This window comes from Engraulis encrasicolus, chromosome 5 (assembly GCF_034702125.1).
Source record: "Engraulis encrasicolus isolate BLACKSEA-1 chromosome 5, IST_EnEncr_1.0, whole genome shotgun sequence".
Taxonomy (NCBI): domain Eukaryota; kingdom Metazoa; phylum Chordata; class Actinopteri; order Clupeiformes; family Engraulidae; genus Engraulis; species Engraulis encrasicolus.
The window spans coordinates 55262761-55289239 of NC_085861.1; the positions used below are offsets into that span (position 1 = coordinate 55262761).

At 44.2% G+C, this 26479-nt stretch overlaps 1 protein-coding gene across 1 annotated transcript in view; it reads left to right on the top strand.

The window, feature by feature from the left end:
- The first annotated feature begins 16095 nt into the window (after window positions 1-16095).
- The window catches only part of dnah5 (dynein, axonemal, heavy chain 5), a 200309-nt gene continuing 189925 nt past the window's right edge, over window positions 16096-26479 (top strand). Inside the window, 5 exon segments of the mRNA XM_063199962.1 lie at window positions 16096-16152; window positions 22490-22624; window positions 23129-23213; window positions 23610-23752; window positions 26289-26479. The exon segment at window positions 26289-26479 is cut by the window's right edge and continues 28 nt beyond it. Of these exon segments, the coding sequence (XP_063056032.1) occupies window positions 16096-16152; window positions 22490-22624; window positions 23129-23213; window positions 23610-23752; window positions 26289-26479 (611 nt within the window).

A 26479-nucleotide genomic window follows, 5' to 3' on the forward strand; every position in this document is an offset into this window, starting at 1 on the left:
AGAGAGAGAGAGGGAGAGGGAGAAAGAGAGCGATGATTCCCTAGGCAGGGAGGCTGGGGATGTGTTCAGAGGTCATGGCAAGCCCTCCAGATGAGGGAAGACACACACACACACACACACACACACACACACACACACACACACACACACACACACACACACACACACACACACACATACACACACACACACACACGGATACACACACAGTCACGAGTGTCTGCACATGTGAATGATGCCACACACACACACACACACACACACACACACACACACACACACACACACACACACACACACACACACACACACACACACACACACACACACACACACACACACACACACACTATGAATCAGCAGAGGAAATATAATCGGGTGCAATAAATTCTGCATTATGCTGCCCTTTTCTTTACTGTCCGTGGATGTGAGCGCGCTCCCTCGCTCAGTGTTTAGAAAGTGCTGTTAGGGTGCTGTCCCAAATAATAAACGCAACGAAAGAGTTCATACCTTGCATAAAGTCTGTTATTTTCCTTCCTTTTATTGCCTATTGCACAAACAGGTACTTCAGTGTGCACATTTCATGTTGTTTTGTTTACTGCCACCTTCCTCTGTCCACTTCATCATCACCCCATTATTGTCTATTTACTAAAACGAAATGGCAGTTTAGCAGTGATATGCAATAACAAAGCAACAACAAAATGAGATCTCATGACATTATATTCTTTAATACCTTTTTTAAATCTATTAAGCCCTCCAGATGCATCATCAAACAATGTTGTAAGTGGATTCCTTATCTGTCCAAGTAGGCATATGAGGGATATCTGCGAGGCTTCACATGTTGCATGTGATTTGATAAACGTGATCTCCACTCTGCTCTAATGGCTCAAAGTCCTCTAGTCCTCTATTCACTGACACTCAGGCAGCACTGTGAAGGAGCAACTTCAGCTCTCCCTCCTCCTCCTCCTCCTCCTCCTCTTCCTCCCCCTCCCCCGCTCTCTCTCTCCCTCCCCTTTCTCTCTCTGCCATGCAATAGTGTTTCCCTTTTTTCTTCGGCGCGTGGCAGGCAGGAGGGCTGCACGTGCGTAGATTGTGCATTGCGTGTGTGAGAGCGTGTGTGTGTCGTGCGTGGGTGGGTGTGTTGTGGGCGCGTGTGTGATGTGATACGCTACGCTGAGAAGAAGGGAAGGGAAGAGGAGGGGGAGGGAGAGAGGGGAGTAAAGGGGAGGGCGGAGGGTAGGCGATGCTCTGATGATCTCAAGGTAGCCTTGGGCAGCAACGTTGTTTTGAATAGACTCTCACGAGGCACATAGAGAGGGAGAAAGCCCAGCCACACACAAATACAAACACACACATGTGCAAACACCACACTTCTCACAAGAGCACAAACACACATATACTCTCTCTCTCTCTCTCTCTCTCTCTCTCTCTCTCTCTCTCTCTCTCTCTCTCTCTCTCTCTCTCTCTCTCTCTCTCACACACACACACACACACACACACACACACACACACACCCACACACACACACACAGAAACACACACACACACACACACACACACAAACACACACACACACACGCACACAAATAGACAAACCCCATCCAGGCCCCTTATTGCAGTGCACATGCACACAGAGTGCAGAGTAAGCCTGTTCCCGGATCAGTCAGACAGTGCTAATCATCACCAATCACGCAGGCTGCAGCGTAAGCCTGTTTCAGCATCAGTCAGACAGCATAAATCAACCCCCGACGAGCAAGTGAAAATGCAGCGAGGGCCAATCAGACTCAGGATCAGCCAGGCAACAACAACAATAATAATACTACTCAATGATGCAATGATGACTATGAGGAACATAGGTGTGCTCTCGCACCAGGGGTGGATGTATACTAGGGGGGAGGTAATGGGGCATTTGTCCCTGGGCCCAGGTCCCCTTTGCCTGGTTAACACCAGACCTAATCACAAGTGTCTTTCAGATCGAAACGATTGTGTAGAACTAAAGGCAGTATGGGAGTTCCCAGGCTAGGGTCCCCTTGTATTTGGTGTTCAATTGTGGAACCATGGTTAAGCCATATGAGGGGCCCTGGGGCTCTGTGTGCAATAGTTCCATCCCTGTCTCACACTGCATCTGGATAACCAGGCCCCTGCTATATTGAGCAGAATAAAATAGCAACAAGGATTCATTTTTGGCCCTCATCAGCATCAGCGAGCCTCGTGTCCGGGGCAAGGCAAGTTCATGTAGCCTGTAGCACATTCTGCACTGTAGGTATAGAGGTAATGTGTGTTAATTACAAGAGAAACAAAAACTGTGTGTGTGTGTGTGTGTGTGTGTGTGTGTGTGTGTGTGTGTGTGTGTGTGTGTGTGTGTGTGTGTGTGTGTGTGTGTGTGTGTGTGTGTGTGTGTGTCTCTCTCTCTCTCTCTCTCTCTCTCTCTCTCTCTCTCTCTCTCTCTCTCTCTCTCTCTCTCTCTTTCTGTGTGCTTTATATAGGCAACATAGAGAGAAGTCATGAAAACAATACTCAAGTCTGCATAATAGCATACAAAAGAACTCATGGATTTCGTTTGTCACAACCATTTGTATACAGCAGGGGTGGGGAACCTGTATAACCGATATAATTTTAATATGCAGCTTCATGCGAAATGACATATTTTGTAAAGGAGTCTTAGATATTACAATTGCAATACAGTGAAGTTATATTTCAGGGCACCTAGAGAGGTTGGGGTCTGATGCAAAGGTGGCTGCCTTCAATATAGGCCTTAAGCGCAGGGAAAATCCTGGTTTGTGTTCATACTACAACCCTTGGAGGACTTTTACGTGCCTTGGAGGAATTTTAAGTGGCCCCTTGAATTAAAAAGTTTCCTCTGGTATACATGCTCTAACATGCAATGTAATGACTGCATTTACAACGTACTGATATTATTGTATTATAATTTGTATTATAATAATGACTTATCCTATCAAAATCATCAAGTTCTAGTCAAGTGTTTTCCATCTGTGCATATATTGGAACATAGCAGAGACGTGCATGATTTCAGACCAGTCTCTCCACTTAAGGGTTAACACCTGGTCTATTTCCTACAAATGCATCTGAAGGGCCCAAAATTAGCCTGCACCTTTAATAGCTCCTCTTCGGCCATACTTGGTGAAATCTCCACTTTTCAAAGTAGGGCAAAGTCAGGAGTGAGCGAGTCCACGGGGCTTACCGGTGGCCACGGAAGGGAAGGACAGGCTTGGGGAGGGTGCGAAATACCTCGGAAGCAGCAGCAGCGGCGGCAGGGAAAGCTTCACTTCACTTCTAGGCCTACGTGACTTCCTATACATTACCTCAGCCCTATAGGCTACGACGCGCTATACGTCATGTGATGGATGGTTACACAGAAGTTGTATATGATCTGCATAACTGCCACCCCACCTTCTAACCCGTCCTTCATCTTAAATCTTAAAATAAATCTAGCGTTGCGCACTCATTACAGACCAAGGGATACGCTATTTGATACATAGGCTACACTAATATCCTCGCACAGGCATTTATCCCATGTTTTCAGGGGAGATTTTAATAACTGATGGCTATATGAAGAACTGCGTAGTGAATGCTGCGAATATCGAAGCAGCCTTCAGACGCTATCTTGTCCTACTATCACTGAACGACCTGCTTTTTCCTGTATAACACCGTGCTCAAAATGCAGAGCGACAATATTTATCTGAGATAGCCTACATCAAAACCTGCCAGGGGTGGATAAGAGGGGCGTTGAGCATCCTATAGCCTATGCTGCAAACCGAAGAATGCCCCCACTGCAGTGCCCCCGTGTTTACAATCCAGGTGAAGCTGGCAGCTGGCCAGGAAACGGTAGCTGATGAGGACTGGCACCATCCTGCCCGCTCACCTGGAGCCAAGGAACGGCTACGGCTCGCATCGCAAGTGCGCATCGCCAGCTGTGCTGTTTATCACACTCGGACAACACGGGCGAGATGCCCTCGGGAGTGGCCGTTGGAGCCATCAGACCAGTAATCTATAATGCTCGCTGACAGTGTTTTTTCCGGTTGTGACACAGCTCTCGAACAGCTGAGGGTGATGATCAGAAACAGTCGTTGTGTTATTGCGTAATACTGTTGCAGATTTAAGCACAAGTGCTGGAATGGCGCCACAATCCAAAAATGATGAAGCATGTGATGCAATCATGTCTTCCGTCCGACCACCCACGGTCTTCAACTATTAAAAACTCGCGCTCTAGACAACTGTCACCCAGGAACGGCACTGCGACCGACTCCCCGAACCCTCGTCGGAGCCCAAGTAGCCTACCCTCCATCCCTGGGACAGCTCCTCTCCCTGGTACTTACCCGATCTGTAAAACAGAGCGCTGTCATCCACATCCCTGTCGCGCAAGTCCGTCAAAGATCCAGAATTCATCGTGGTCGCCATTGACTACAAAAATAAATCACAGCTGTTTGCCATGCATCACGCCGCAATTGCGATTTCCACAGATCCCATCGGAGACCTCTGGCATTGAACTGCAAGCTATGACGTGCATAGGTTCGCTCTCCTGTGTATACAGCAGTGGTTCCTCCATCTTGACTACTGAGTTTGTCCTGAACGCCACCCGGTGGCGCCCTATACACCGCTGTTGCGTAGCTGTAGCCTATACCTACATCACACAGTCTCCTGACGTTTGTGATGATTACATACAAAAACAACCCGAAGGACGCAGTAGGCTATAACCACGGGGAGAGGAGGGGAAGCGCACCACGCCAAACATCATAGTACAGAATCGGGAGATGAATGTATCTGGCTTGATTTGATGAAACCATATAGCCTGTGAGCGAACCCACGCTTATTGAGGCATGCCAAATAATCTTCTCCCTCTCTCTCTCTCTCTCTCTCTCTCTCTCTCTCTCTCTCTCTCTCTCTCTCTCTCTCTCTCTCTCTTTTCAATTGTATTTTATTTCTCCAAAATGTGCTTATTTTCTCACCGATCTAAAAATAGTAGCCAGTGCGCAATCCGAATTTGAGCAATATAGCCTACGCACGGAGATCCGTAATGTTGGGGGGGAAACAGAGAACAACAAAACTGAATGGAGTTGAACGTGATTCAACATCGCCACCCAAAGGATAGCTCTGTATTTGCAACGCACATCAATAACTCCCCATGAGAAGTTGTGTTCGCTAATGCTGCGCTGATTGCGTGTAGGAATTTCCCATAGGCAAAACTAAGCATAAAGCTGTATCAAGATTTACATGCGCAAACCCTATCATGGGGGTGCATAACTTAAACATTTGGAATGGGCCCATATTAGATAGACTAATAGCCTATAAGTAGCATATTTTTCCTTGGGCATATTTCAATTATAAACACAACATATTGTCTTGGCCTAATAGGCCTAGTTGTTAATTGTATGTCTAGGCCTAAGTGTTAGCCTACGCCCATTGCATGGCCAATTGTCCTCAAACATTGGCAGTAGGCCTATATAATGTTGGTAACACTTTATTTTAGGGATACATCTATTAGCACTAATACATACAATGTTCCTGTAACTTGTAAGGCATGTACAAAGCAAAAACAAGCATTTGTTAGGCATGTATTCGCAATGTCTTGTTCATGCACAACAAGGGATTTATTACCAATTTAACCTTAGTAAGGACCTAGTAGGCCTTAGCATTTGCTTAGTACATGCCTTACAAGTTACTTATGTAGGCATTAACATTGTATGTATTAGTGCTAATAGATGTGTCCCTAAAATAAAGTGTTACCATAATGTCCTCAACACATCAGGCGCATATGGGCTCAACGAAACATTTACATTTACACTGCGCAACTATAGCATATTAGCCTACATACGCTATATAGCGCGAGGCCTTAGGTCATTCCATTTCAGCGTCTACAATGTTTCTTGTTTCAAAGATTCTAAACGCGGAGGGTGGGTCACTTTTCTACGGCTGAGCCTAAATCAAGTCTTTTCTCTCAGAAAAGCCAACTCGTCGCCTTGGAAACCGCAAACAACCATTGCGCGCCCCTGAATGTTATCAGAGCAGCCAGCCAGACATTAGTATACCACCCACAGACACCATGAGCCGACGAATGTCTGCACAGAGGCATAGAATCGGACAGTGTGGTGCAGCCAGGAATAAAACATGAAATCGTGCTATATGTTGAAGTGACCAACACATCCATTGAAACTTTCCAGCACCGGGCAGGGGCAAAAAGTTTGGAAACATGGCTTTGAGTTTTCGCTGCGGGAAACCCAACTTCAGAGCCAGAATGGTCAACCAGGCATCTCCAGGCGAAACTCTGAAAGAACTCCAGGTTAGACTTTAACATGTCATTGATTTAATTGAAATAAATCCAGAGGGAGACAAAGTCTAATGGTAGGCTATAGGCTATATATTCCCTTCCATATTTCCTATTCCCCATATGGGCCAATGCCTGTTAAACAACCTACGGATTGAATCGGCCCAGCCCACGGATTAAACATTTTTGAATGCGTTCAGGGCTTCCCACCCTCGATGCGACTAGAAGCAAGTGACACATTTGGGCACACTGGCGAACGCGAGGGGCATTCTCGAAATGCTCGGCGTGACAGTATTTGTATGCTACATTGGCACCGTGCTAGTTTCTACTGTAGGTGGGAAGGTTGAAATGTTTGGTAGGCTATGGTTATAGGCCTGCATTAGCAAGGTTTTCACCTGGGCCGTCGGTGGTGGCGTATCCAGGACATTGTACTGGGGTGGCCAGGACAGGACACATTGTCTGGGTGGCCAAGGCATCACACATAGGCCTACGCGAGTGCATACAACGCAAACACACGCTAGCACGCTGTATCCGTGGTGTCTTTAGGGGAATGCTATTGGTAATCAAAACGCCTCTTAAGAAGACATGCTGGGGGGAATGCCCCCCAACAAAATTTGGATGTGAACGCTGCTAAATAGTGAATTTTGATCATGCTGTACCGACCAAGGGACACTGAAAATGACAACTGCCAACCACCTTCATTACTCTGTGATTGATTGACAGCTGTCAGGGCTATTTATTCAGCTATTTCCACAACACATATAAAACACTGTAGGCCTATACTATACATAATACGCATATTATATATACTTTTTAATTATTTTTAACTTCTGCTTTATTTTTTTTTTACCTTATTTTTACCTCTGAAAACAGTGAATCACATCACATCACAAATCACAAGACACACACACAACAGACCTTTAACATACAACCAAACACACAGCCAAACACACACACACACACACACACACACACACACACACACACACACACACACACACACACACACACACACACACACACACACACACACACACACGTTGTGCAATAATGGGTATGATGTCTTGTGTGCCTATTGTGTGTTTATGTAGCCTACAGTATGCTGCTTCTATAGACACCTTAATTTCCTCCAGGAGCTCTCTACCATGTGCAACAAAATGACAAGAAGCGTATGCTATGTTTAACGAAAAGCAAATAATATCACAGAAATGTTCACTTCCTTTGTTCGCTTCCATAGCGTCACCGTTGGTAGTTTTTTTGTTAATTATTTTTTTTTCATGTGGCCTGCTCACACGGGCATGTAAGGTCTGCCCTTCTTTCTGATGGCGTGGGCTTTCCAACTTAATTGCGCCAGGACTTAAAACATTTGAGAAGACAACTAACGCTCACACTACTCTGACAGTCAGTTCTCCTCCTCTGCCCTTGACACAATTTCGTTCCACAACCACTCCTTTTTTTAAACATCACTACTATTACTGTTAATATTTAGAGGTGCACCGAAATGAACATTTGTGGCCGAAACCGAAACCGAATAATAATTAATCACTTGGCCGAATACCGAAACCGAATATTACAATTCAGTTAAAAGTTATCAAAAGTTAGGTTTTTCACTATTTTTAAATATTGCTTAAATCTACGGCTTACAATAAATGTTTAGACATGTTTTTGAAAGAAAATAAATGTGTATTTGAAGTCTTCAAATGTTAGAGTAGCCTGGGGAGTGTCAGTGAACTCATCCCGACTGTCCCTTCTCTGAAGGTTTTTTATTGCTCCCAAACCCACGTTAACTACAACGACTTGACTAGGCTTCGGATCCCTCTGTCTTTCAAGCACTCATGGTTTTCTATGTAGGATGTATTTACTCCAGGAGGAAAATGCGAAGGAAATCGTTTTTAAAAAATCGGAAATCGCTTAAAAAAAGTGTTAATTTTTTATTTTTTATTTTTTTACCATTTTCGGAAACTATGTCGGCCAAATTTAAACTATGGCGGTGCGCCATAGTTTCCTCAATGTATGGGAAACACTGATTCGCCAACCCTGAACCTTGCTCTAACCACCACCACATTCTCATCACGCGCACAAAACATACAAAACAGAAGTATGCATAATCTGCGTCCTATTATTGAAACTCTTCGGTCAGGTCCTCGCAGCTTTAAAAGGCAGCCTGTTAGAGCAAGGTTCTGTGTCGGTGAATGCTAATAGTAACATTAGGCCTAATAGTGACGTTAAATGTGGTGGAGCAAAAGCGACAGTAGTAGAGGAGGAGAGTTGCCTGTCAAAATAGTGTGAGCGTAGCTAACAGTATGGCTGGTCGTCAGAAATGTTTTCTGTCCTGGCGCGCACAACAGCAGCATGGAGTCAGAAAGCCCACGGTGGGAGGCTACGTCATGACGGTAGTGTTTGGTAATGTAGGAAATCTCGCCGTATCGTTGTCATACAAGCAGCGGTTTACCGTTCATAATTTACTGTACTCGGGCGCTAGTAGCCAAATTGGCGGGTAGGTAATTTTTTCTACTAGCCAAAATGAAATGTCACCCGTGTTTGGTGGGTTTGCGGGTGTTAATTTAGAGCCCTGGCTGTCATGTCCGGTGTGCAGGTAGAAAAGTCTGGGTAGACAGTCTGAAAATATGCAGTTACAGTTACAGTTACAGGGGCATCACAAATCCTTTTTTTCACTCATTGACTGGATGAAAACATTTATTAGCAATCCCCTGCGTATACTCTTTCAAAATCAGAATCACAACACAAACTCCAAATTACTCTGATCAAAAGTTTACATACCCTAGTTTCTGATGCTGTATGCTGCCCTCTTTAACACCAATGACTGCTTGAAATTGTTTGTGGTAGTAGTGTAGATGGCTCTTACTCAGATTGCAAAATGGCCCATCCTTCTTGGTAGAATGGTTGAGAGATAAGCTCTCAGCATCAGTCTGACCATTATTAGCCTAGCTTAGTTAAAAGTGTAAAACTGACCCTATATGTCAGTCAGCCATTATCATTGATTGACAGTGCTTGCTTGTTTCTTGTGTTGACGAACTTGAGCAACTACATATTATATGGTATCTGTGGTGACCACTGTGGTGGCCAATTAAATTTCAGGGGTGGCACTGGCCACCCTGGGCCACACCCTAGCTACCACCTGGCGGTGGAGTGAGTGGCTTCGGAGAGGCTTCGGAGTATCTGTCTTTATCAAGCACGCCGTGCTTAATAAAACTAGCGAAGAGTGTCATATTATTGTTGTTTTTTAAAAAGATTTTTCTGGTCTTTTTTGACTTAGCGAATTGAGAGAGAGACCGAGCGTGGTCGGCAAAGGACCCAGGCCGGAAAATCGAACCGTCAGCCGCATGGCAGGCGAGTGCCCTACCGGCTGGCCACGGCAGGGCTGTAATATTATTGTAATAGGCTATTATTAGGCTACTGATTAGATTATTGCAAAAATAGTAATACTTAGTAATAAACAGAGGCACAGCTAAAAAAGATGTGAAGGAAATTAGCATAACATAACATTAGTTAACATACTGTATTCCTAGCTATGTATAGCCTACTTAAAATATAGGCCTACCTATTGAAGAATTTGTGCTCAGCCTATGGTAAACTATTTAAAAATATTTTTAAAATTATATAAAATTGGCTAATGTCACCCAATTCACTAGCCTGGTGAACCAGCGCCACCCGCTGGACGGCAAAATGTTTTGTCTACGAGTGGGTCTGGCCTCGCATAATGATTCAATGAAGCCAGAATGCCATGAATCTGGCAAACCAATTACAACGCAAAGATGTGTTTTGAATCAAAGCGGGCAGGGTTTTGAGGGAAGGTTGTTCTCATCAGCAATCTTCGGATGTATAATGCATCGAGGCCAGACTAAATTAGACATCCACATTTAGTCTGGTTTATCAGGCTACCAATTCACCTGTAACTGGTAGCGTGTGTAGCTGTCATGCTATTTGCATTCCAATGCATGTCTCCCTGAATACAGAGGCACATGAGATCTAGTTACCTGTCAGGTAGCTTACCTGCAAAATCAGCATTCCGTCATTTCCACACACCAACAGCAGGCGGCAGATAGTCCCTGGCAGATAGTCCTCCCTTTGAGGGAGAGAGGGGATTGCTTTGCAAACTTAACACATATTTGTTGCCATTTCAATTTCAGTTGTGTAATCATCAACAGTCAAAAACAGCAGCAGGAAGGTAGTTGTAGAGATCGCAACAGCAATTGTGATAGTAAAAGTATTACATTAGTAGAGGATAAAGAAGCAACAATACTTGTGATGGCTTCATTGGTTTGAATAATGAAGGTTTCACAGCAGGCTAGGGTTTGGCAAAAAAAAGTTCAGCTTCAGCCGTGAGACTGGATTAGTTCAGACTCCAAGTCCAAGTTGACCCATAGGTCAGTATTGGTGTGGCGTTGGGCAGCAGTTAGCTTCCCATTTAGCTGTGGCAGTGTGTGTCTAATGTCTAATTCAGAAGGTAGGGTTACCTGAGAGCCCTTTTAACCTGCTCAAATATTCATGAGTGCCTCTGCTGGAATGCTCTGTTGCTCCCATACCTGTGTATCGGCTTCTCATACCCCCCAAGTAGACATCACCCACATAAACACACCTTAGGGAATAGACATGCATGCACACACTACTGTATAACATAGTACTGTATATTTATATCTTGGGCTATTTGTCAATTATGATGAGCGCAGATTGGTGATTGCTTTTTTATTGTCTAGACATGCCAGTCAGGAGGTCTGTGATTGGTTAGTATTTGGTGGGAGATGTTTTTTCTTCTCATCTAAGTCTCTGCTGAGTCGTTGTTCCTGTGATATGGTTGATTAGTAGGACCTTTCACGAGGATCACTTGGCTAATGAGTTTCATTGGGAGTTGTCCCTCAGCTGAACTAAGTAATGTCCTTTACAGTCTGTCTTGCCCCCACAACATGCTACTTACACACGTACTGGAAGTGTTTGCAATGGGCCTAACAGAACATCTGGTCTTCAGAAAAAACATACATTCTTTTCTAAATGCAGTTTTTTATATTGAAAAAACGTCCCTGTTTTGCTATTTTGTTTCAGGGGAACTACTACATCCTGTAGTAACACTCATAGATACAGCCTTTATTGGCAAACCAGACCTATTGGTTGTGAATGGATATTGACAAACTGGGTGTTACTATAACCTGCAGGTGTGAGTTGGAAGGTGTTGGCACACTGAGCTGATTGTGTGCAAAACGAAAGGATGGTGATTGTGGATTGTGGATTATTGACAACTCCATTGAAAGCTTGGTCATTTCTCATTCTCATTCTATGTGTGTGTGTGTGTGTGTGTGTGTGTGTGTGTGTGTGTGTGTGTGTGTGTGTGTGTGTGTGTGTGTGTGTGTGTGTGTGTGTGAGGGGGGGGCGTGGTGGGGTACCATATATTATGTCTTTCTAGGTAAGCCTCTTGAGAAGCATATTACCAATATTGTGTTGCCAGTGAAGGAAATCGCTTGTAATTAGCCCACTTACCCATTAACCTGGGTTAATCTTTTGTGCAAGTTCTACAGAGAAGACACAGACCCCTACACACACACGCGCGCACACGCACACACACACACACACACACACACACACACACACACACACACACACACACACACACACACACACACACACACACACACACAGCACACACGAAGCAAGCTCCTGTCAGTACTATAGCGATATCCATAACAAAGAGGCGTCCACTCCGTCTCTCCACTTCAAAATCCCTCTGTGACACCTGAGAGGTCCCTCAGACCTCCGCAGACAATCACCCAGAGGACAAGGCTGACAGCCAGCACAAAGGTGGCCAGCCCACAGCGCTCGCAGCCTGGGGAGACTTAGCCGCGTAAGAGCCCCTATTATTTTTTTGTGCATGGTCGGTCCCATCCCTTAAGATGCTGACCTGTTTTGGGAAGGGATGATCTCATGAGGCGTAAGATTAATCAGGCGCGCAGTGTTGGATTCGAGGCTTAAAGACACCCCTGGGTAATTGTGCGACCTCTGCACCGCGGAAATGTTACCTTACAACAATCCTGATTTCCAAAACAAGGTAAGCGCACACACAGACACACACGCACACACACATATACACACACGCAGAGTCACATGCTGACACAAAATACACACTCTTGGAGGGAAGGTATGCCGAGGGTAATGAGTGTGTTATTCACAGGTGCATCACAGTCATCTGTAGAGATACTATCTGAAGTGAATCCAGTTCATTTTTTATTGTAGGAAGTGTGAGTGAATGCGATGGTTATACTATGTAGTAGATGAACTTTGCTGTCTGCTGGAGTTAGATAATATTCCACAGACCGTTTTTTGATGGTGAAACAGACAGTTGTCTTATAGCAAAGAAAGTCTGTGCTGAATTTGGTTAGTCCATAAACTCTATAGTGATGGCAATTTTACTTTTAGGCGAACCTTCTAGATTTCTCATCCTTGGCAAATATGTCAACACATATCATGGAATGCCTTCATATGCAGTTCAGTATCTCGAATATGACCGGGATATTAAGTATCCTGAATTTGCGTTTGAACATATAACACTTTTTCCCGGCTTCAGTATCCCGGACAAGGCCTTATTCAGGACTTTGAGAAATCTGTATATGCTAGGTGGAGTATTCCGACAGAAGATGGAATACTGATGCATGGAATCACCTTATCCCGAATACAGGAGCTTCCCATAGAACACTGTTGCTGGTATCCAGGCTACATGCATTTGAAGAGAACGGCCAAGAATGTAGACTGGGATATGACTCCTTCTACTCATATAAACACCTTATCCCGAATTTGATCATAACCGGGATACGCCCCATATTCAGGATACTGAACTGCATGTAAATGCACTCATTGTCTCAGCTTTTAGATTTTGAATAGGTTTATGTTTCAGGTATGTTTTTTGGAGCTACAGGCAAATGCCAGTGGAAATGCTTTTAGTGCACTACCACTGATTTGTATTAGCGGCTGTTAATCTATTTGTGGTGCTCGGGTTTTTTTTTTAATTCTGTGGTGCTCCACCACATAATGATCTATGCACGCTAAGCTTAAACAATGCCTGGTCTGATCGGATATTGATAAGTGAAAATACCACTCCACTTTAACTAAGACTTTATTAACTGAGCCTTTTCTAATCAGCTATGACCCATGGCAACGTTCCACAGATACCCATGTTGATCTGCCATCTTCTTCTGTCCGTTTCCCTGTCTCCCTGATGTTTTATTATTGGCTGCATGGTTGATATTTCCATTCAATACTTAAACATCAAAGACTGATAAGGAAGAAATGGTTCATACTGTAAGGAGCTTCTTCCAGAATCGACGTAAGCTGCCATCATATGGGAGTCACATAGGTATGCACAGATAGGGATGAGGTGGTGCTATAGCACCTGCCCCTTTGCCCTACTGGACAAAAAATGCCCTTTTTGATATTTCTTTCTATTTTTGTGTCTCAATGTACCATGGTCCTTGTTGAAATGATCAGCCACAAAAGCTTGACGAGCACAAGCCTGAGACAATAATATAGCCTCTAGTCTATAGCCTAGTAAGGCAACTGGAAGTTCCACCAAAGATTCTTAACTCTCTCTGGTTCCACGTGCCCCTTGCCGCCGCGTGTTGTGCCTTTGCTGGATTGCATGCCCTACACCAGCCTCTGCCTGTGCCTCTTTTCCAAGTTTTCACATTAATTCCATCATCATATTCATCCTATTGATTCTACACAGTCCAATGCCATATAGCATATATATGCAATGACCTGACAGCACACTATAATACAACCGTAACCGTAATTTTTGTGGGGGAGAATAATGTAATTACCCGTTTTTTGTTTTTTTTTACCTGAAAATCCATTATTTGGCCTTATGATAGAATTCATTGAACATTCTTTTATATGTCCCTCCCATCATAGACACAGGCTTACTGGCACTGTCAAACACACACACACACACACACACACACACACACACACACACACACACACACACACACACACACACACACACACACACACACACACACACACACACACACACACACACACAATCATCCCCCCCCCCACACACACACACACAGAAACACACACACACATGCACAAACACGAATACGCATGCATGAGCCGCCTGTCACACACTGGGACAGGGACAGGACACGGTGTGTGTGTGTGTGTGTGTGTGTGTGTGTGTGTGTGTGTGTGTGTGTGTGTGTGTGTGTGTGTGTGTGTGTGTGTGTGTGTGTGTGTACAAGTGTGACACCTGGCTGGCACACACACACACACACACACATACACACACACACACACACACACACACACACACACACACACACACACACACACACACACACACACACACATACACACACACACACACACACACACACACACACACACACACAGAAACACACACGCACATGCACAAACACGAATACGCATGCATGCACACGCACACAAACAAGTGTGTGTGCCGCCTGTCACACACTGGGACAGGGACAGGACACGGTGTGTGTGTGTGTGTGTGTGTGTGTGTGTGTGTGAGTGTGTGTGTGTGTGTGTGTGGGCGTGTGCGTGTGTGTACGAGGGTGTGTGTGTGTGTGTAACACCTGGCTGGCACACACACACACACACACACACACACACACACACACACACACACACACACACACACACGCACATGCACAAACACGAATACGCATGCATGCACACGCACACACACACTGGGACAGGGACAGGACACGTGTGTGTGTGTGTGTGTGTGTGTGTGTGTGTGTGTGTGTGTGTGTGTGTATGTGTGTGTGTGCATGTGTTTGACAGCGGCAGTAAGCCTGTAACCACAGTCAACCACACCAAGGGGCCTTGGCCAGCCAGGTGTTATCTCCTGTATATATGGATGAGCCCTCTCCGCTTACTCGGCTACCTGATCGAGCTGACCCCCTGTGACCCTGGCCTGCATAGCTATATGGGCTACGCTGCAGGCTCCTGCCAGAGTGCTGTGTGCCTCTTGGCAAGGCCACTGCCTGGCCTGGGGCAAAGTCATCTGAAAGGGCCCCTCGCAGCCAATACGTACCAGACAAGGCCCAATTATGCGCCCCCTCTCTTCCTTGGCCTGGGACAACTGACCCATTTGTCTCCCACCCAGTTTCCCTTCCTCTTTAGCCCTCAGACAAAAAAAAGAAAGAGAAAGAGGGAGATTAGGGAGAGCGAAGGATTAGGCAGAAAGGTCTGCAGGCAAGCAGGCAGGCAGGCAGGCAGGCAGGCCGGTGTGTGCCAAAGACCCCTTAGTGTCGCACACTGCCACAAAAGGCCACGCCAAATTACCACCTTGACACGTCGTGAAAATGGCCCCTGTCAGAGCACACAATGGATTGAGCTGGCTGAGCCGCGGCTTAGAGGGAAGTGAGAATGCTGCAGGGCGCTCTGACGGCGTATCAGACCCATCTCTCCGTATCCACTCCCGAGCGAGGTATCCATTCTTTTGCTGCCCCGTGATACTTCCCAGTTCGGGCGCTTCGCTTCTCTCTTGAAGTTGTTTGAATAGTTTATAGGATCGTTGAGCAAGATCGTGATAGACTGTAGGTGCGTGGATATACAGACAGACGTACAGAGGACCTGGTGCAGGGTAAGGGTGAGGAAGTACGCACAGGTGGCACGGATGCCTCTTCTCATTTATCCCTTTGTCTTATCTCGTCCTTTGTGTCATCCGTCGACTCTGGTCCTCTCTCTCATCTCCGGTGGCAGTGGATGTGCTTTGCTAGCGTTGTCTGATGGTTGCATAGGGCTTTTGCACTTTTGTGGCGGCGCATTCGGGCAAGATGTCTCATGCCTACAGGAAACAGCTGTGGAGAGACACTATCGCACGTGTGATAAAGGTAAGAACCTCCATGGCAGTGCAGGTCGAAAGAATGGTGCCAGATAGCGATGCCGATGTCGGATGCGGATATGCTAGATCAAGAGCAGTCTGTAAATATTTAGGCCTACATGTATATACAGTGGGCTTTTATGCCTTCATTTGATAGGACCGTGTAAGACGGTGACAGGAAGTAAGTGGGAGAGGATCTGGAAATGACCTCGGGCCGGCATAACACTCAATGCCCTAACCCAGGGCTATTCAATTGGAGGCCCGGGGGCCACATGTGGCCCAGATGCAGTCCACATGCGGCCCAGGCATGGCCCCCGACTGAAGCAGTATACCAGGGGCGTAACCACCATACACATTGGGGGGGTCACGTCCCCCCCAATGTTGGGAAAGTACCAATCTGTCCCCTCCAATATTTTGTCAAATATATGGCATATAGAAGTCCTCCTTCTTTCCTAGATCAGATTTAATTTCAATGTGGGAAACACAAGAGATCAAATAAACCAAGAAATCAAGGAAAAAAGAAAAAATTGAGACCCCCGTCCCCAACTTGGTTTAGCCCAGAATGCGAATTGCGGATACGTTTAGAATTTTTGGCTGTTTGTTTTTCTTGATCGCGTTGGAGGCAGATAACAAGTTGTGAGAACCAGTGGCAGCTAAAAAAAAAAATAAAGGAACAAATGGGGAGAGATTCGTCTTTTTTTCTGGCAGTACTGCTTTGTGGCTTGGTGAGAAGTAATAGAGATGTCATGCAAGCCTGACCAGTAGTAAAAGCAAGCTCACAAGCTAACAACACCAAGTAATTAATATAAGGCTGACAACAACAATGTGCTCAACGCTAACACTGTTTGCCCAACATTTAAGACATTGCAGCGTCAATAACTGTATGTTACTATGCCCAGTTGAGATAATATCATTCATTGGATCTGGCTGGGTGATGGTAGCTAAACTGATTGTTCACAGTTTAAAGCAAACACGTTTGTGATTTCGCTAACGTTGTTAGCATGCTAAACGCTAAAGTGACATTAACTTGTATTATGCTAGTCTCATTGATAGCTGCCTGCTGTGAAAGTTAGTTATTCTTCCAGTCGAAGCTTACAACATTAGGCTTGGCACAATCACAGTTTGTCAAATGTATGCACAAGTATTCTGCCTTCCATCAAAGTCATGCCTTGTGTGTTCATAGTGACCCTAGTTATTTGTAGGCTAAATGCTGCTATCTGGTGGGCTATAGCTTTAATTGCAAGGCGTACATGAACCACATTTTCAAACAGCTTAAAACTTTTAACACTGCGGCTTGTTACTTTTTATGTATGAAATAGATTCATGAGTCAAAATAAACATAAACAAGTATCCATGTGAAAGGAAAAAAATTAACATGATGACACTGTAGTATTAGCCTATACAAAACAAATATATTAACCACTATAAATTAAATTCCTTCTCTCCAAGCCGCTGATACAGCTTTTGCCCGATGAGGACAGAGGTGAAGCACCTGCTACTTGACAAAAAAAGAAAACCAAGCTTTGAATTGTAACTGGTTTTGAATTCAAGCACATCTTAGACCTTCACTATAAAATATGGGAGGGCTCACACTTGGATCAAAGGCTGAAATCTACTGTTCTATATTTATTTAATGGGGTCAGGATTTGTCTTAAATGTGTCCTAAAATGCACTAGAATGCAGGAAATGGCATTTAAGAAATCAAAAATCTTCTGGGGGAGGGCCCCCAGACCCCCCGCTGACCTATGACGTTTCACAACACTATTATCAGAGAGATACTTAAAGAATCTCTGCTATTATACTTCTGATTTGGACCCCCTCAATATTTTTCTTATGGTTTCGCCCTTGCAGTATACATTTCAGTTTTGTTACTGCAGTACAACACATTATTTGCTTGTGAATCTTCTGCTTGTCTTATATATTCACATTCAATGTGGTTAAGTTTTAGGTTAGAGGAACATGTTTAAAATTTGTTTGTGGACTACTGATTTTAAGTGTCATTTCAGTGGTCGTGATGTCTGAAAATGTGTGGCCCGACTGCAGTTCTTGGTTTCGAAATGTGGCCCAGATGAAATTCTAATTGAATAGCCCTGCCCTAACCGTTTGAGCCACGGCCAGGGCAAAGAGCAGTGTTCTGTGCATGGCAAGTCTTTGCTACAGTGACAGAAAATGGTCTTTTTCAGAAAACTGGCTTTGATGGTAAACAGCATTGGTCCTCTTCTCTTCTCTTCTCTTCTCTTCTCTTCTCTTCTCTTCTCTTCTCTTCTCTTCTCTTCTCTTCTCTTCTCTTCTCTTCTCTTCTCTTCTCTTCTCTTCTCTTCTCGTCTCTTCTCTTCTCTTCTCTTCTCTTCTCTTCTCTTCTCTTCTCTTCTCTTCTCTTCTCTTCTCTTCTCCACGCACTCTTCCTCTGTAGTTGATCTTCTGACCCTACTGGCTCTTTGCTCCCCTACTCTTTTGGCTTCCCTGCGCATTTGACTTTCACACACTGTCTACACTTTCCTTCTCAACCCTCTCTCTCTGTCACTCATACTATCTATCTCTCCCTATCACTGGCTTGCCCTCTCAGTCACTCTCAACTCCTCTGAGTAACTTGCTCACTTCCTCACCCACTCACATTCTCTCTCCTTCATCCCCCTACTGACTTCACTCACACTGTCCCTCTTTCATTCCTTTACCCTCCCTCGTTGATCACAGTCTTGCTCGCCTACCTTTCCTCTCAGCACCAGCTGTCTCCATTTGCTTTGCGAGACCAAAAGGCTTGTTTGTCTACTTGTCCATTAGCGTCTGTTCATGTCTAGTCTCACAGGGCCGGTCTCAGCATAGCAGCATGTAAAACCACATTCAAATCATTATGATTCAATTCAGACGGGAATTTCTCTCATTGATATACTAACCTTTCTATCATCTACTGGTTAAGTTAAATGCAATCTAAGAATGATTTCTTAATGGAATGATGTGAAATAAAATGAAGATTGCATCTAAGCATAGAATGAACAGACTTCAGGCCACAAGAAGCCATTCATTAGAGCTGTTAGAGTATCTTTTGAGCAGTGCGGTTTATTCTTAGCAGCTTTCAGCATTTTGTTCTTTATTTTATTTCTCTACATGTTTGTGCATGTGCTCTCTCTCTCTCTCTCTCTCTCTCTCTCTCTCTCTCTCTCTCTCTCTCTCTCTCTCTCTCTCTCTCTCTCTCTCTCTCTCTCTCTCTATCTCACCCTATATATCTTTCATTATCTCATTCTCTTCATTATCTGTCTGTGTCTTGCGCTTACACTCCCCTCCCCTCTTTCCTCTCTCTCTCTCTCTCTCTCTCTCTCTCTCTCTCTCTCTCTCTCTCTCTCTCTCTCTCTCTCTCTCTCTCTCTCTCTCTCTGCGAGAGAGAAAGTGTGTGTGTCTGTCAGTGTATCTGTGTGTCAGTGTAATCAGCCTCCGGGGACTCCCACGTAAAGGAGTCTGAAGCTATTTGGAGTTAAGCTTTCTGTTGCCATGGTAGCAGTCACAGCTTTGTGTGCACATGTGGGTCCATCTCTCCACAACACCCACCCCTTCCCTCCCTCCCTCCAACTCTCTCAGTCTTATGTATACAGTATTTATCCTTCCTAAAGTCAATGTGTATTCCCCAGATCTCTGACATTCACAGGTACAAATTGAATCTATTGCTGACATTTCCGAAGTTGGTGTGAAATACAATATTACTGGTGGTGTGTGTGTGTGTGTGTGTGTGTGTGTGTGTGTGTGTGTGTGTGTGTGTGTGTGTGTGTGTGTGTGTGTGTGTGTGTGTGTGCACGTGCACGCCTAACCACCATTGTGTGTAGTACTAATGCAGGGACATGCTGTAAAGAGTACTCTGGGGGGTCCAAATTGCCCCCCCCCACCCCCCGAAATCAGCAGTGTGTTTCTTGGTAGTTTTGTTGTTAATGGTAAAAGTAAAAGTTTAAAAAAAGTGTGTGTTTGTGTTTGTCCGTGTGTGTGTGTGTGTATGTGTGTGTGTATGTGTGTGTGTGTGTGTGTGTGTGTGTGTGTGTGTGTGTGTGTGTGTGTGTGTGTATGTGTGTGTGTGTGTGTGTGTGTGAGAGAGAGAGAGAGAGAGAGAGAGAGAGAGAGAGAGAGAGAGAGAGAGAGAGAGAGAGAGAGAGAGAGAGAATACATTATGTGTGTGTGCGCGTGCGTGCGTGTGTTTGTAGGTGGTCAGCCTTTCGACCAGCGGGTCTCTCATGATCTATATAACAGTCTGCTTTGTTTATGTCCACTGTAAAACCCTAAACTGGGCGCTGCGGCTGTTAAAGGGAGTGAAGTTTGGTCAGACAGTCATGTGACTGCCCCATGGATTCTGTTGTGGGAACAGTTGCCGTGGTGTGTCCATGACAACCGCATGTCGCTAGTAGGTGGAGCTTTAACGCAAGTGAAGGTATTTGGTGGCTCTATCCATGAGGCAAGACAAGGCAAGTGCATTTGTGTAACACATTTCATTCAAGTAAAAGACAAAAATAAAGATTAAGAATAATGTGAAAGCCTAAAATATATACCATCTGAACATGATTAAAGGGGAGAAAGTAGGCCTGATACATATACTAATTGTACTGCAGGCAATTCATAAAAAGCAAGAAAAAAGCTTGAAGGTAGAACGAACGAGAAAAGTTTAAAGATAGCACAGATAATCTGATAACAGTTTGGTCTATGTTTATATTGATATTTAAGTCTATATAGGACTCTGCCAACAGAAGGAGCATTTTGATGCCTTCTGTGGTTGGTTACAAACCTGAGGTCAGACGTTGTGTTTAGAAGTCTCATTTACAAGATGTGGTGACTGGTGCAGGGTCAGAGCATCACATAAATACCACTGGCAACCTCTTGACGTATGTGCATCTTTTACTGCCAGAGGTGCCGTTCTCGATAGCGTAACCTAGCAGCACCAAACATGTGTAACTGTCTCTATTTTTATAGCAAGCCAACTCATCCCCCAACACACACACACACACACACACACACACACACACACACACACACACACACACACACACACACACACACACACACACACACACACACACACACACACACACTTTCTTGCATCTATTGTAGCGCTAAACTATCACTGTCAGTGTTGACTGCGAAGACGGCAACAACTTTGTCAGAACTCGGCTATCATCTATGCTTGATGACAACTTGATTGGATATCGGAGTTTTTGTCTGGATTAGAACTGGAGAAGCAGAGCACCACATTGTACAGCCTCAGTTTGATACTTACAGATCATCATGTAGCCTCTTTGTATATGAAACAAAATGTGGACCGTTTACTGAGTTCGGTCTTGTCTGAAGAGAGATCACTTTTTGATGGAATTATAGCTGGACAGCCATACTATACTATTTACATAATTTGCTCCATTTAGCCCTTGGTGAGAAGCTTTGGATGGTTTGTTAGTCCAGAAGAAGAAGAAGAAGAAGAAGAAGAAGAAGAAGAAGAAGAAGAAGAAGAAGAAGAAGAAGAAGAAGAAGAGAAGAAGAAGAGGACAAGGAAGAAACAACAGCAGAAAAAAATATTTTATTTGGTTTATCATTAGACTAAGTCCACTAATTTTAATGAAGACACACATAGGCCAAAAGTAAGATAGACCGAGCGGAAGAGATGATTGCCAACATCAAGGCCGGCTGGAAGAGGCAGGAGAGGAGAGAGTCTTGCCTCATCTCTGGAACTCAGATCACAGCATTTAAAGTATGCGCTCAAATACATTACTTATGGAAACATAACAACATGTATTTGGGTGTGCTCAGTCAATGGCGTGCTAATTCCCTTGAGAGAAAAACCATAAACTAGAATCTTGAATGGGTGCTATTGATCCAAGTTGAAAAAAAAGTGGAAAGAACATTTCTCCTTTTATGGAGTGTCCTCTCAGTGTAAATTCCATAGAAAATGCAAATTTGTACTTTATTGACTCTCAATGTACAATTCTTAGGCAAATGTGTACTGTATTGGTTCTATAACGTTGGTTTGTGGAACTGAGTCTGCAGACACCATATACGTTTGACAGTAGACCATTGTCATAGAAACAATAGTGTGGTCTGCGCTCAAAGAAACATTTTGTCTTTGAAGGAAAGGAAGTGACTGTTTTTCAAGTTTTGGAAGTATATGTTTTCTGTACCAGTTATTTGCTGTCTTAGTTAAGTATTTGTGCAGATTTATCAATGTTGATTGACTGTGTGTGTGTGTGTGTGTGTGTGTGTGTGTGTGTGTGTGTGTGTGTGTGTGTGTGTGTGTGTGTGTGTGTGTGTGTGTGTGTCTGTGTCTGTGTCTGTGTCTGTGTGTGCTTGCGTGTGTGTATATGTGTGTGTTTGCTTTCTCTGTGCAGCAAAAGCTAAAAGAGGAGAGAGAGGCCAAGCGTGCCCAACTGGACGGTCGTCATGACTACGTCCTCAGCATTGTTGCCTCGTGTACGGCTCTGGACAAGGCAGAGGTGGAGGATGCCATCTTGGAGGGCAGTCAGGTACACAGCATGCCCTCTCTAACCACCATCATACTTAACGTCAGAGGTGTCAAAAGTAAAAGTAGAATTAAAATGTGTGCTACAGTTTCCTTCCAACACTGGGGACTTCAACGAGCAACTGATTTACAGTTACTGAGGACTACAGTTCCTGCCTCAGCAGCTCCTTCTGGGCTGGTTGGATCAAATTTGGAACAGTTTAGGTTTAGGTGTATAATTCGTTTTACATTTCAGCACAACAACACAGTCTATCTACCTCAGTAGGTGCAGTGGAATAACTAGTGTAACAACTCCCCAATATGATGTACTGGTGTTGTTCTTACACTATGAATTTAAATCTACTTTTAATTTCACACCCCTGCTTACTATATCTTTACAAACAATACAAATATCAATACAAACAATATCTTCCCTAATGATAAAACCTTTAATTAGTTCTGAAAATTTTCACAATACTTTTCATTGTCTCTCGTTAATAAAATACTGTTTCTCTCTCGTCTTCTTCAGATTGACAGGATGGAGCAGTTCTTCGTTCCTGACGGCCGCTCTCATGTCATGTTCTACTATCAAGATGTTGATCTACCTGAAACAGGTGCTCCAGGGAAACACCTGCACAATTTTTCGTCATAGAGAAAATCTTTACCTTTTTGTATGATCTTGAGTTGGACAATATTAGTCTAGATCATGAAATGAATAGTTCAGATGCAAAACCCCCAAACTCCATTTCTAAAGACCTGCACTTATATATTTTTAGAGAACCCCGTTGTTGGTTTGGTTTGCATTCATGTACTTGATAATACATATAAATAGTTATATTACATAAATAGAATAAAAAATATGCAATTTTGATAGCTTTGTATTAAATAAAAATGAATTAAGATTATTTTCTGAAAAGGCACTTAGGGGGTTTTGCATCTGAACTCTACAAATAGTGCTTTCTATTCATGTGGCGTGGGTTTGTGATAATTTTGCCGTTTGTTCTGTGCAGCAGCAGCGGCCTCCTCTCAGAATCGCGCCAAGAAGAAGAAGGTGTTTGTGACAGAGGGCCGTGACGTGCCCCTGACGGGAGTGTGTGTGTTCTTCACCCGCGCCAATGCCACCAAGGCCATCACCACAGAGAACATCCACAGGGTAAGATGTTGACCCACAAACACAGATCCATGTTTTATCACTCAATATACTGTACATACATGTATGACTGACTAAAAAGGGTGTTATGTGTTAATGTCCAGCTACTCTGATATCAGGAGGGTGTCCTTTTGGTTTAGTTGTAAGCAGGGCCACTGACAGCTTTGATGGGGCCCAGCACAACATTTTTTGAAAGGGCCTCACTCTCAATGCATACATTGTACTGGGGATGCTAGGCTCCCCCTCTCCCTGGGCACGTGGACAACTGACCCATGAATCCCTCATTGGCGGACTTGGTTGTATGAAGCTTGATGTGTTCTTGGCGCTAGAAAGGCATTGCATTCTTTCTTCCTCAACTTTTTCAGCATTCCTTTGGTGTGCCCCCTTCCAGGAAGTGAGCTTCAACTTACTATAAGATATGGTGTGTCCCATTACTCGTATTTACCGCCCTTTCCGCACCGTGTTTGGGTATGCAGGGCGTTCCATTTCTAATCGCGGCGGTGAAGTGTAGGCCTACTGTAGGCCTAAATTACCTGGATAACACCCCCCAAACGGCTATTTTTTGAAGTGTGGAGTTACTGTACACTTTTCGCACTCAACATGTTTATTGCGTAGTTGAGTGTCTGATCTGTCCGTCATGTGTGTAAGAGGCAGGGGAAACTTAAAAAAGTTCAACATAACGAACAGTGCCTTCCGTGATGAATTGTATATTGGCGGTTGGTAAACTGTGATGACACGCGACCAAACGTCATTTCCGTTAAGTGTATCAGACAGAACGGGAATCGGAATGTACTCGCCTTGTGAATCGCTGAGGGTGGAAAGCGTTCTTCACTGCACTTAAACAAGGTACACAGTACACAGGGCGAGTAATGAAACACACCAATAGATTAATTGTCATTGATGTCTGGCAGTGAACTTCAAAATGGGGTGGGGCTGCTGGGGTTGTTTTATTTGCTCCATAATAAGTCCCCGACACCAGGGTCCCATTTTTCTTATTTTAATGTGACGTTTTGGGCAGCATGCCCTTCATCAGACTTGCAGCCCAAAACATCACATTAAATGAGATAAACGGGAGTGCGGTGCTGCAGACTTTCTTTTTCGTTTTATTTGACTCTGCTACTGTAGTCCTAACCTGGTTCTCACGCGATGGTTGTTACCAGCCATCTGAAACATTGACAATCGCTTAGCTCTGGAAAGGCGCGGGTCGCAGGGCAGTGTTAATTTCGTCAGCCATGACTATGACTAAAATATTTCGTCAATGCCCTTTTTTGATTTTCGTCATTTAGACTAAGACTAAGACTAAATTGGGAAGGCAATGACTAAAATATGACTAAGACTAAAATTGATTTTCGTCATTGTGACTAAGACTAAGACTACATTTTAAAAAGCTGACGAAATTAACACTGGTATTAAATAAAATAGAGAAAAAGGGAACCAGTGTGTGAAGAGGGTTTTTTTTGTACAGTGTGATATATGTTAAAAAGAGAAGCAGTGTGCTGAGAAGGTTTATTCTCTACAGTCAATGATATATGTTAAAAGTGTGGAGAAGTTCTGTAATGTACAGTGTTGACTAAAATGACGAAAATGACTAAAAATTCACTAAGACTAAAATTGATTTTCGTCATTTAGACTAAGACTAAGACTAAATTGGGAAGGCAATGACTAAAATATGACTAAGACTAAAATTGATTTTCGTCATTGTGACTAAGACTACGACTAAATCAAAAAAAGCTGACAAAATTAACACTGGTCGCAGGGCAGGAATTTCGTGAGGGCCATGAGGGCCATGAGTGCCCTCCCATTTTGGCCTTGTGCCCTTGAAAAAAATATCTGCCATAAGACCACAGTGGCCTTGCTGCCCTCTCTGACGCCTAATTGATTAAAATGCATTAAAATGCATGAAATTGCATCTAAGAAACACACATTTTCTTGGGGGAGGACTCCCAAACACCTCGGCCAAAAATATGTCCTCCTTTTTACTGGCAGGAACATGGTCACACAACCATTCACACAGTCTTGTATTTTGCACTTCATTTGCTTTGAATCAACTGAATTAACACCAGCCAGCCTAATGGATACTGGTTACATTTCAATTTGACTGTTAGAGACTGTCATTTATGGCCTTGGTGCCGTGGCTTTTGGCCTTTGTGCCCTTAAAAAATTGACAACTCAAAAGGCCAGGTGGCCTTGCGCCGAAAATTGAGAAATTCCAGGCCCGTCGCGGGTGTGTTCAAAACAGCTCAAACCTGATTGGAGAATTCAGGTGGCTTTTTAAAAAATCACTACTACTTCAACCACTAACTTGTATATACCCCGCCCTGCAATCTCGCCCCGCGATTCTGATTGGACCGACCATGAAATATCGGATGTCGTTCAGGCTCATCTAAGATTTCCAGACCCTCGTGCAAGCTCACGAAGTGTAACGAAGATGCACGAAGCACGAAGGGTCTGCGTGAAAGCCAGGCTACTCTAGTCCAGCACCCATTTTGAAACAGATGTATGTTTTTTCTTTGTTAAACGTTTTATTCGCCCCATCCAGGAGGTGAACTTCAACATGCTGGACACCACGGAGGTGGGCCTGCTTAAGAGCGTGGAGCTGCTGCTGTCGGACATCTTCATCCCCACGCTGAGGAAGATGAACCACGGCTGGGGGGAGCCGGCCAGCCCGCAGGCACAGGCCGTCAAGCACGACTTCATCGGCTCGCTCGACAGCTTTGTGTCTGTGTTGGC